At 42.2% G+C, this 13002-nt stretch overlaps 2 protein-coding genes across 6 annotated transcripts in view; one reads left to right on the top strand and one right to left on the bottom strand.

Moving 5' to 3' along the window:
- The window catches only part of Csrnp3 (cysteine and serine rich nuclear protein 3), a 176388-nt gene that overhangs the window by 64503 nt on the left and 98883 nt on the right, over positions 1–13002 (bottom strand). For 4 of the 5 annotated variants that reach the window (XM_005346495.3, XM_026778546.1, XM_013346048.2 and 1 more), the window contains one exon: positions 7889–8059. In XM_005346495.3, the coding sequence (XP_005346552.1) occupies positions 7889–8059 (171 nt within the window). Of the gene's footprint in view, positions 1–7888; positions 8060–12761; positions 12784–13002 lie in introns of those variants that run through there. The other variant, XM_026778551.1, reaches the window with a different exon arrangement.
- On the top strand, positions 4587–5200 carry LOC101993200 (NHP2-like protein 1). Its single transcript, XM_005346494.3, has one exon. It carries the CDS (start codon positions 4695–4697, stop codon positions 5079–5081), a length of 387 nt encoding a protein of 128 aa, XP_005346551.1. The 5' UTR covers positions 4587–4694; the 3' UTR covers positions 5082–5200.

Below are 13002 nucleotides of genomic sequence, written 5' to 3'. Positions count from 1 at the left end.
TATATATATATATATATATATATATATATCAGGAAATCAAGGGATAGACTGCTGCAACTACCTTTGCAGAACGAGCCTTTCAAATACGATCATAAGCTGGTAATAACATCTGTGCTATTGACTGCAGGAACAGTCACTCTTTGGAGTCATCACTCACATGTGGCTGCGAGCACAGAGCCTGTGACATGAATTCTATTACATTCTTTGAAGTGAAATCCAAGTCTTTAGTGTACTTTAACTGCTTAATAAAGATTAAACGGCAGACGTGTCCCAGCTGTACTTCCAGGAAAGCCTGGCACTGAAGTCCACTTTCTACTGATTCTCTGTATTAAACCCTATTGTGAAACGGGGAACGAGGGAGAGGAGACCTGGATGAAAGCTCTAACTCATGTGTTTATGCACAGCGGATTCAGAGGAAAAGGTGGGCTGTGTGACAAGGGAGGGAAGGAGGAAGAAAGACAACCTTCTCGGCTCTTGGGAAAAGCATACACACATTGTGATAATTAATTTCCACTTGCTATGACTATAATAACTCCTAGTTGCACACCAGTTGTTGGATGTGAAAGGAACGCAACAGTGTGCAAGCCTTCTATGACTTGGAAAACAATAGCACGGTGAAAGACAGCCACTCCCTGCTCCTGTGTGCAGTTTAGGACAGCCATCCCTTGACCTTGTCACAATTTGTGGCCTGTATGGTATGCATTTATTTGTTGTAACACGGCTGCAGGAGAAATGATACGTCCCTTTAGGGACCATGTTTCATTACACAGCTTCTCGTTGCTTATGCAAAGTGCCAAGAACCTTGAGAGGGCATGAAAATAAAGCCGTTCCTCTCTTTTCCCTGAAGCTCTCTTTTCGACGGGATGACTGGTGAAAGAGTCACCGGGATTTGGTGAAACAAAGGGTTCCTCCGGCCTATGGAGTCTGCTGCTTCTGTTCCGAGGAGAGTACAAACTACGACCTTGGTTGATCACTGCTAAGTGTGCTAGTTGCCTAGCAAAATTTAGAAGTTCAAGGAAAAAGCCAACGCATTCTCCCTAATTTGCATTTTGAAGCTGTCATTATCATAATGCGGTATGCTACAAATTGAACGCTTTAACAGGAGGCTGAGAATAGGGTGGCGTTTTGCGCTACCTCGGTGGCTGACACGGACCAACCAATCCTATTTTAATTTCTGTATTTGCAAAAAAACCAAAACGCTGTAGTGTTCAGTATGCTGGTGAGCATGTATTGCAGAGCACACCGCTCATTTCTAGTGGAAGGAGGAAGCCATAATGCCTAAAACTTAAAGAAGGGCAACCACATTTCCACAATCTCAGTGTGAATCCAAATGTTTCATATTGCTACACAGGCTTAATAGTCTTAAATTTTCCTAGCCAGGCAGGGGAGGAACACGCCTTTAATCACTACTTCAGGAAGCAGAGGTAGGTGGATCTCTGGTCTACAAGAGCTAGTTTCAGGACAGGCTCCAAAGCTAGCTACAGAGAAACCCTGTCTCGAAATGCAAACAAAAACCAAACAAAACAGAGCAAAATAATCCTTCCTTATTTCAAGCAAGATGCCGTCTTCATTTGTGAATTTTTGATAGTAGAAAAGCAAGGTAGGGGAACAGGACTCCAAAAGGTTACAATCATAGATTCCCATCAAGAAGATACTGCTAATACACTTTTGTCTAATCTAGTTGAAATAGTAAAGAAAATATTTTCTAACATCTTACACATTGATTTCCTGTGGTCACAAATAATTGTAACCATTATTAATTTTTCTTTGAGTCTGGCTGGCCTAGAACTTGTTATATTGACCAATCTGGCTTAAAACTCATCAGGATCCAACTGCCTATGCTTCCCAAGGACTTGGATGAAAAGTATGTTACTACACCAGCACCAAAATCCATTTAAAAAGAAACAAACAAAAGCGTTCCCTGCTGTTCTCACACTGGCTGAAAAGCTCTTAGCCTACGGATTTTGGGTAGAAGGCTGTCATTTGATTCTATGCTATTTCCACCAGCTCATCTCCCACCCCGCATAATATGAAGGCAAGAAGTAAAACAGACTACTATCTGGAAAGGGTGCTGTCACCAAATTAATAACTGCACTGCCTTTAAGAATTAGAATCTGTAAAGCTGGAATAATGACTCAGCAGTTAAAAAAAACCTGCAGCTCTTCTAGAGGATCCAACAATGGTTCCAGCACCCACCTGGGGCAGCTCACAACTACCTTTGACTCCAGCTTCAGATGATCAGAGACCTTATTTGGTGTCCCAGGCACCTGAACACGAGTGGTATGCACACACACACACACACACACACACGCGCGCGCGCGCGCAAATACACACACACAGAGAGAGAGAGAGAGAGAGAGAGAGAGAGAGAGAGAGAGAGAGAGAGAGAGAATAAATCTTAACAAGAAAATCAGAAGCTGCTAGATTCTTCTTAGTACCTGGTTACAATGACACTTTGATAAACCTAAGACACTCCTTTCTCCCTAAGAGCCAATAGTAAATGATCCCAAACATTTCAGGGACTTCTTAGACATTATAGAGTCTGTTCTCTGATGGGAAAACGAGGGGCTGGATCAGTAGCTAACATGCTTGCTGTACAGGAATGAGACGCTGAGTTAAGATGTAAGAACTGGGAAAAAAGTCAACACACACACACACACACACGCATGCACACACACACAGTCCTTCATGCAATTTCTCTCCTCTGTTCTGCATACGTCAATAAAAGGTGAGAAACAATGATCGATTGTTTTTTTGCAGTGCAACTTTGAAACATCTCACTTGAGAATGCAATATAACACTAACAGAATTAAAAATTAGTGGGTATAAAAAACCCATCCATCAATCTAATCTTTCAACAAATCAAATCGTTTCCAATTTTCAGGTCATGGAACCAGTCTCTGCTTCTGAGCATGCACAGCTTTCCCTGTGGGTATAAAGGAGATTCTGCCTCCTGCCTTTCTTCACGTTATCTCATAAACATTTCACATATTGTGTGATTTTTATAACTACCATGAAAATAAATTCATTAATGGGTTCCGATAACATAATGAATCATTTTCCCACTCTTGAACATGCTGCAATCCTTCCCCACCCTGTCTTCTCTTGCTACCAACATTTTCACTTACAGAATTTTCTGCTGCTTTTGAGGTTTCCCTCTTCACTTGTATTCTCTGAATACAGAGTCAGGGATATCTGAATGAATCTTCTACTGAGAAAGCACTTTCTGAATTTCACAGTCATTAACAGCAACATGTACACCTACAATGTATACCGCAGCTTCTGCCAGCATTTCGGTATTAGCATTTTCTATTACAGGGAGGAATACTGGCTTCATAGCGGTGAAATCTTTATGATTTCATATTAATAAAATATATACTCTTTTAATCTATGTTTTATTACTATGATTGCTAAGTGCTTTACTGTATGAGGTGACTGTATTTTCTACTGTGGATTATCTCTGGGGTATGCCTTAGTTGGTGGCTCTCGTGAGGGCAGGAGTGTGTCGCAGTTGGAAGAGGGCTTGCCTAGCATACACAAAGCTCTGAGTTCAATCCCTACCATGACGTAGACAGGGCAAGGAGACACAGGCCTGTAATTACGGCATTTGAAAGTAAAGGCAGAGGAGCAGAAGTTGAATTTCAAGAAGACTATTTTCGTCTCTACATGGCAAATTGGGGGCCAGCTTTGGATACATTAGAAACTGTCCCCCCAAAAATTATTTATATATGTGTTTTTATACACTAGAGAATAATTGTATACATTATTAAATACACATTCCTAATATAAGCTGTTTTTTTTACTTTGATATTTTAGAGCAAATATGCTTGATATTTTAATATCATTAAATATGTCAAATGTGTACCAATGTGAATTCTTCCTAGTCCTTCAAAACACACAGCAATCCTACCAAATGTCTTATAGATGCAAATTCATGATTCATTATCTTTCAGTTTTTTATTTAGTCAATATGGAGCACACTTTGTCATAGCAGGAGAAGAGAGTTTATATTGGCTCATTTTAAAAATTGTTAATTATATGAATATTTATTAAAATCCTCCTTCTTAGCATTTGATATCAGTTATTTTCTTTATATTAATTTCTTGCATATACAAAGTGAGAATTCTCTATACTTTGCTAGGTAAAGCATCACAGGAAAAAACCCAACTCTATTGCTGTGAGTGATAATTTGATATCTGGAATGGGTTTTCAACATTAGGTCTTCTCTTGTGTTCATTACAATGAGTCATTGGTCTGATTTGAGGCCTCTGGTTTCTGTCACACTGTCAATCCCGGGCTACGCCTTCTTTTTAAAAATATCTTCTTATAATTAACTTATTTCTCAATGTATCTTTTTTGTTTTCTTTTTGAGACAGGGTTTCTCAGTAATTTCCTGGCTGTCCTGAAATTCACTCTGTAGACCAGGCTGGCCTCGAACTCAGAGACCCACCTGCCCCCGCCTCAGTGCTGGGTTAAAGGTGTGCACCACCACTGCCTGGCTCATTTCACCTCTTAAAACAACCTACTTGATGGTTAATCGGGACTTGACCTCTGTTATCATAAACCAATCCAGAGGGCATATATAACTTTATATACAAAGGGAAAGTGACTTCCGCTCGTCTTTCCGTGCGGCGCTTTCGGTCTGTCGGAGCTTGGCTGTTCTCGACCCTCGGTGAGGCCGGCGCACCGCAGCCATGACAGAGGCTGATGTGAACCCGAAGGCCTATCCCCTCGCAGATGCCCACCTCACCAAGAAGCTGCTGGACTTTGTTCAGCAGTCGTGCAACTACAAGCAGCTTCGGAAAGGAGCCAATGAAGCCACCAAAACCCTCAACAGAGGCATCTCTGAGTTCATCGTGATGGCAGCAGACGCTGAGCCCTTGGAGATCATCCTGCACCTCCCACTGCTGTGTGAAGACAAGAATGTCCCCTATGTATTTGTGTGCTCCAAGCAGGCCCTAGGACGGGCCTGTGGGGTATCCAGACCTGTCGTCGCCTGTTCTGTTACCATCAAAGAAGGCTCTCAGCTGAAGCAGCAGATCCAGTCCATCCAGCAGTCTATTGAAAGGCTCCTGGTGTAGGCCTGTGGCTCTGCCCTTCCTGTCTGCTCCCACCCTACTCTGTATCATACCGTCTGTTAGCATGTAGTGTTTTCAGCCAGTTTCTATTATAAATACTGTATTACATCTGGTTTTGTATTTTTATAGTCTTACAGGGTTGTTCTGTCCCATCTCCCCATCCTCTCCTACCATTTTTAATCTGTTTCACTTACTCTAAGCGAAATGATATCTAAGGCAGGTGAGAGGCAGAGCGGCACAATTTAACAGTGGGAAGAACCAGGAAACACCTAAGCCAAGGTTAGTGTCTGCTTCCATCTGCAAACTCACTCCTCTGTGCAGGACAAGATGACAGTAACACTCGTCCCTCACGCCTTTGCATAGGAGATCTCCATATTTGTTACCATGACTGAAGAGCTTTCAGCAGCCCCTCCTGCCCACCATCATTTGAAGAGAAAGTCTGATAATGTTAAACCTACGTCCAAGTACCATTTATTAATGTTGTGTTTTTGATATGTGTAACCTAATATTCTCACCCCATTCCCTACTGAGGGTATCAAGGCAGTAACAATTCAAAGGGATGGTCTGCAGACTCCTAGGCGGCCTGAGTTTGACTGCCTGGATCTTGAAGAGTGACAAGGACAGAATAGTTGGAATAAAGAATACCGGGGCTGGAACTCAGAGCAGAGACAATGCTGTCAGGGACAGTCTGCCCTTCGTTGAATGGGGATTTCTTGTGGGGCTGTTTGACACCCACGTTGGGAGCCCTATCCCTTTCCTCCCTCAACATGGGTCAAATGTATTCTCTGTCACATGAAGAGCGAAAATAATGTTCATTCTTGAGCATCCTAATAAATACGTTCATATTACATTAAAAAAAACTTTATATATAAAGATATAATATGCATCTTGATTAAATCTTTTGTAATACACAATCAATACTATTTTTAAAGATGACATTTGTATTATTATATAGTGAAGGAGCTGAGAGAGCTAACGGGAAAGATAAAAACTATGCCGTGAGACACGCGCAAACAGCTAAGCTCAAGTTGGGGACACTCTTAGCTCTGTCACCAGTACCGTGACCATGTCTCCAGCAAAGATTAGGTAATATCAGAATCCACGGCACAGCGTGTGCATGATATGAACACCTCACCTGCCATGTTTGATGAAGCTGATGTTGCCTTCATCGCTGATATCAAAGCCAGAGGTCCACATACCTCTTTCACATCAGAAGCACAAGCTTACCTCGTAACCTCATGATATGTACAAACCATGTGCTGTTCCCACGGTTTATTACTTTTCTGCTTTAACAGTTGTAACATCTTTACTTACTTTCCATTTATTTCAGATTGCTCGGAGGAATATTGCCAATTATAGCATGTACACCTCAGGCTCAATGTTTATGGAGCTCTTTATAGTCTCTTTTTAAAAGTTTGAATCATTGTTGTTTTTTTTTCCCCCTACCGGAGGTTGTCACCATTCCAAAAGCAAGGAGATGTTTGAGATTCACATATTAATAATATCAGCTAATAAAACAAACAAGGCTGGCAAGATGGTTTAGTGGGTAAAGGTGCAAAGCGCCAAGCATGGGAACCTGAATTTGAGCCCTGAAATCCACAGGGTGAAAGGTGAGAGTCAACTCCCACAAATTGTTCTCTGCCCTCCACCTGTTCACGGCTTCATGCACACGCTGCCTCACTGTACACAAGGCCAGTAAAACATACATGTAATAACCAAAGAATGCAGCTTAACAAAACAAAAGACAAAAGGCCATGCATTTGAAGGAGAACAAGGAGGAATTCATGGGTGGGTTTGGAGGGAGGAAAGGGAAGAAGGAAATGATGTAATTCTTATAGTGTAATCTCAAAAGACAGTTTTACAAAAGTCCGGCTGTCTATCATGATATTCTTTTGTTGTTGTTTTGGTTTTTTTGAGACAGGGTTTCTCTGTAGCTTTGGAGCCTGTCCTGAAACTAACTCTGTAGACCAGGCTGGCCTTGAACTCACAGAGATCCCCCTGCCTCTGCCTCCCAAGAGCTGGGATTAAAGGCAGGCATGAGCTACCACTGCCTGACTCACAGTAAAATCTCTTTGTTTTAAAAACATAAGTCCCTTGCTTATGTAACTAGTCCATGTCAGTTTCTTGTGCTTAGGTTGCAAGAGCTTCTGAATTTTTCACAGCCCTTCTTTAAAGCTCGCATTACTGAGGCGACAGCATTGCAGAGAAAGGAATTGAAGACACAGCACACATCCTTATTTTCACCTCAGTGGACTTTGTAACGCACTGGGTGCAAAAGAAGTACCTGGGAAGGGGCTGCAGCTGGGGAGAACTTGGAGCCTCTCACGCTTCAGTGTGTGGCCGAGCAAACTGTTTCCTAACACCGCCAACACTTTCCACTAGCAAACGCAAAATGCGACCTTTCATTTCCTCCCGGATCGTTTCGGCTACAGGGATATGCCTGCTTCCCTACCGTCAGTGCATGCCTTACTCCATATTTCCCATCTGTGCCCCGTGTACTATATATGCTTCCTTGAAGAGCTGGAGGAAAGCCACGTTTGCCAACTCAGTGGGCTAACAGGACCAAATAAAACACTGCTAACTCTGCTTACATAATGGAATCCACTGAGGTGTGTCTCAAAACTATCTCGTTTTTATTTGATTTTTCTATTTCACTGATTACTGAAATTTAAAAACACACGTCTAGCCATAAAGGTAAACATGAAAATGACCAATGCTACACAAGATTTCCTCCCCTGCCCCCGCTGCCCCGCCCCCTCGGCAGAACCTGATAGCAGCTCCAGAAGCGGTTCCGGTACACGGGTACTCACGGGTGAAGTGATTAGAGGTGGACGGGTTGACGCTGTCCCCGCTGTCAGCGCTCTCACTGCTGGAGACTTCATCATCTGATTCCCGGGCAGAGGAGCAGGGCGAGGAGGCGTCCACATCTTCAAACTTCCTCTTTAAGATTCCACTCATAGCTGCAGCGTTCTCACATGTACCTGGAGCGGGAAGGAGCAGCCAAATGTTGAAATGTGACTGCGGATTGTGGGGCCAGCGTTTCCCATCAGTTTCTCATGTGACTTGGATACATGGGCTGAGCTGTAGCTGTCCCATGAAAGTATCACGAAGCAGATTTCTTTTTCTATTTCAAGTTAACAAAAAAACAGGGTGAAAATTAATTGGAGTCCTTGACACTTCAGTTAGTCCAACATTTCAATGCTTTTCTAATGTCTTTAAGAAATAGTTCAGGCAGGCAGCGGTGGCCCATGCCTTTAATCCCAACACTTGAGAGGCAGAGGCAGGTGGATCTGTGTGAGTTGGAGGCCAGCCTGGTCTACAAGAGCTTGTTCCAGAACAAGCTCCAAAGCTACGGAGAAAACCTGTCTTGAAAAACAAAAACAAAAACCAAACAAGAAAGAAAGAAAGAGTTCGGCTTAATGCAGTACCATTAGTCTTTTTGTTGGCAAAATAAGAAAATCCACCTGAGTTCATGGAATTCTGTTTTAAAAAAAATAAAATGGCAATGCCCCCAAAGTCAGAAGTGATTACCGCTCTGTGCAAAATCCATCTAGGAGAAACACTGAAAGTAGGATGCAAATTTTTTATATTTAGAAAATTTCAAATTCAAGGAGCCTAGTTAGCAGAGCATAATGAAGCATATGAAATCAATTCTGAATTTTAGGTGGTTTCCATTTTAACGCTGCTGCAAGATGAACTTTGTCCCCATGCTACCTGATTGTTGAAGCTGCTGTTACCTTTCCAGAAATTTCCTGAGGCTCTGAGGCTGGCGACTGAACTGAGCGGAGCCACAGAGTGACCAGCGGACATGTCTCCTTCTAAATCATTTGCTTTGCATGAATGAATTTCCTCTTTCCCGGGTGCCTGCTTAGCCCTCATCATTCCTCTTTTACCTTGACAACCAGTTAAAGGATACCAACTTTCTTCTCGGTATAGTGATAGTTTAGTAAATATATTAGCTCGGGTGTTTCAGTACGATCTCCCTTTGAGAAATTAAAAGTTAACTTAGCCCAAAATATTGCAAGTTGATTCGAGACATTTGAACTCTCGCGTAAGTTCTCACACACAGCCGTCAGTCAGTCTGGTAGATCAAGAGGGAACGAGCCCCTTAAAATTATTTTAAAACCACTCGTTTACGTAATCTCAGAACTGCTCTCAGAAATCTCGGAAAACCACTCTTGGCCTGTGCAGATCACAGCATAAGCGCCTGCTCAAATCCCCTGGGCTGATCCGGCTCTCGCCAGTCTGATCTGAGTTCTCAAAGTGCACTAGCTGAAACAGTAGCAGCAATGCAACCTGGGAAAGAGACGCTTAGCAATGCTTCTTTCGATGTCCGAGCCAGCTCTACCAACTCGGAAAGAGGCAGGCATTAGACTCTTTAGCGAAGCAACAGGCGGGCATCTCTGAGACATCTGAGAAACCCTTGCCAAATGTTCATTTTGTGTTCCGGCACCTTCTTTCTTGGATTTTACTCTCCATGAATGTGCTGGACACAACTCGGTGCCCAATTTCAGGTCAATTCTCTGGCCACCTCTGGTGTGACTTTTAAGAAAATCAAACATTGACGTTAGATGCATCACGTCTTTTTTCTTGATTTCAATTTAATCCTTCTAGGAAAGGGCCGAGTAGCTGATATATTTATGTTTAACTCATAGAGTGGAGCAATTTTTTTTTTCTTAAAAGGTAAAAGCAAGCTACCTGCTGTCGGAGCAAGGGATCACTCTGATGGGCTCCCTAAAATAGCAAAACACCTTAAAATTAGTTAACAGCTTTATTAAATGTTCAGCTTCTGCCTGATTGAATGAGCTATGGAGATAGCTGACAGCCACAGGAAAACATATCTCTGTCCATTCTCCTGAGAATAAAATCTCTATTCTTCTCTCATTTTACCACTATGCAGATTAGCCTATTATTTTCTTCATCTCAAAGGGTATGAAAAGCATAAAATGTTCATGCATATCTGAGCCAGAAAAGAGGGGGGGAAAGGATATTTTAAGTGGAGTCTTGAAATAAAAGTAGGACAGGATGTAAATTTTAAAATGATTTCACTTTAAGCAAGATGCAAAGCAATTCATGAGGGAGAGACTCCCAAGACACAAAATAATATGAGATGGAAAGCTACGGTCAAGACACACATTTCTGTAACAAGATACAGCAATGGAAGCCATTACAGCATCACTGCGGAGTTTTACTCCCTTCACCCCCAGCTTCTTAAGCAGGTTTGGATTTCCCAAAGTCGAGGAACAGGAAATCTCTCAACAGCGAGCCCGGCCGAAGCATCACCTAAGTTGGCCATGGGCGCTCCTCACTCCTATCTCGGTCCCTCCAGCAGGAATTGTTGATAAGATGAAGATAGACATTTTTGCCTTTCTTTGCTAGTTCATTTCAGACAAGAACCACAGTGATGGAGTTAAAGGCTGGATGCAGTTTCTGTCTAGAGTCTGGGAACCGAAAGGGCGTCTGCTCAACAAAACACACAGGACATGGGCAACAGGTGGCTTAGTGGGGCAGCATCTCCTGTGAAGTTGGTTGAGGGCCCAGCTCCCCTGCGCAACAATGAAGTGGGCTGGATATCTGTCTTCTCTCACTATATGGGCATACCAGACTATGGAAATGAGATGGGAAGGACAGGAATGGTCCACTCCCTTCTGGTGTATAAGCTCTGACATATTTAATATAGAGGAAAAGGGAGATGCAGTCACCTCCTTTCTTATCTCTCTGATCCTACTAGGAGAAGGGAGAGTACACGAATTTAGGGAGGTGATATTGTTAGCGTGTGTTATCTGCCAACTTGCTATCCCCCAGGTGGCCCATCTCAGAACAATCTGTGGCTGCGCAGACACAGATTCAGGTGAAGACAATGGATGTTCATCCTACCCCTATCATTGCTCCCTAAAAGCACATACTCTACGTTTTCCTTAAAAGATGAGACACAAACCGGATGGTTAACAAAACAGGAAGGGATGGACATTTCAAGTAGGTTTTACACAGAAGGAAAGGCCAAAGAACAGTTGGGCAGGCACTGATTTATCCTGAACGTAAGACAGTGGGAAGCTAGAGTAGCTATCTTTCTCAGCCATCTCTGTCCAGTTGAGAAGACGTCCCAGTCCCAGGCACTATCGCCACACTTGGACTGGGGAAAATGCCCATCATTCCCCTCTCCTTTGAGAGTTTTCTTTGCATTTGAGCTACTCTCCTAGGTACAGGCAGAATGAGAAATTTAAAATACAAAAACCATCATCATACCAGTCTGACGCTTAAAACTCCAAAATGCCTTCAGGTCATCTTACAAGTTCAAATTCCCCAGTGCCTTTAAAAACTCAACCTTCTAGCTTGACCAGCTGTGTCGTTGATTTGGAGGCCTCTGCTTCACTGATATTTCAGTTCTAAGGATGTTTCAGCGCCTTAAACCTTGTACTTCTCCGTCTTCTAAGTTACTTTGGATAACTGTCCTCTTAACTACATTTTCGTCTTTTTCTGCAGCATTTACTACTTTGCAAATCTCTAACTGAATCTATGAGTCTCTACATGTGTTAGCATTGTAGCCTCTGATAACAGAGAGAAGGAGAGGATCCTTGGCTTCCTTACTGATGTTCCGTGGTTAGAAGAGCACCTTCTATGTGACAGGTACACAGTGGATGCATGTTCACATTCTGAATGAAATCCCTCACTTCTAAGCCTTAATTACGATGTTTGCCCTTCTAGACTGAAAACTCCTGGAAAGGAAAACAGGTATTCACCCAATTCATGGATCCATGTCCTGTAACAACACAGCTGGAATATTTGATTAAATGTGCATCCAAATGAGATGATCAGCTGGCAGAAAGGGGATGGATACTAATCCAGGGGCTCTCACTGTGGAAGGCAACTCCGATTGAAAGCCAGTGTCCTGCTACCTGAAACTTCTTTTCATTTATTATCATAAGCCTGGAATTTAGTTGACTAGATGCTTAACCTAGATCTCCATTCTCTGTTTGTAAAACTTCTTATTTTTGACACACGGTCTCACTCTATAGACCTGGCAGACCTGGAACTCTTTTACCCAGCTAGCTTGAAACTCAACAGATCCACCTGCTTTTGCCTCCAAGTGCTGTGGGTTAAAGTCTCATGCAATCACATCCAGCGACAACCCCTTATTTTGCTCCCAAATCTAATTAAGAACTGCTTTATGTTAAAACATTAACAAACATGTTTACTAGCATACTGTTCTTAAGTTACATAAGCTATTTATTTCACATTGTATTCGATATAAGCACTGTTCAGACTTCTATGAACACATTGATGAAAACGCACTCTGAAATAATAATTTAGAAAAAAATAAACGTTATTCCCCTTAACATATTTCTAACTTACATAAGAAAGAGTGTGGGGAGATCCGAGGGGGAAAAAAAAAAACAAAAAATATACCTTAACAATAAATAAATAAACCCCATTCTAATGAGGACCAGGCTATCTAATAAACTGTGGCACTCTAGAATTTAAAATTTAAGATTTAATAAGTGAAAATGTAATACACCCAGTTTTACTTGAATTCCAAAAAAGGAAAAACGGACGGCATTTCAAACACACTTTTGCCTAAATTATTTTTGTTCATTTGAAATTCATCTTAACTGAACCTTCTGCATTTTAATCTGACAATCCTAATTGTTCCTGGTAAGAAAGCAAACTTAATGTGTAACCAACCAAAAATATCTATGGAGGAAACACGAGCTGAGGCATGGAACCCTGTTCAGCAACACTGTCCTCCTGTCTTCCACAAACCAGGAAAGAATCTATCAGGAAAGAAAAGAAAGGCATTAGGGTGAATCACCAACAATGGGGGAAGTGACTAGGAGTCTTCGAAGAACAGGCCTGCCTGTCACTGCAGCAGGAACAAATGAACTGTGATGTAACAATGGCCTGACCTGTGTTTATCTATCACCTC

This window comes from Microtus ochrogaster, chromosome 4 (assembly GCF_000317375.1).
Source record: "Microtus ochrogaster isolate Prairie Vole_2 chromosome 4, MicOch1.0, whole genome shotgun sequence".
Lineage (NCBI taxonomy): Eukaryota > Metazoa > Chordata > Mammalia > Rodentia > Cricetidae > Microtus > Microtus ochrogaster.
Note: the sequence above shows the minus strand (reverse complement) of the source record. Positions and strands in the feature narration are given on the sequence as shown.

Excerpts from the sequence above, each read along its gene's own strand:
- LOC101993200 (XM_005346494.3), top strand. The coding sequence starts at position 4,695 with ATGACAGAGGCTGATGTGAACCCGAAGGCCTATCCCCTCGCAGATGCC.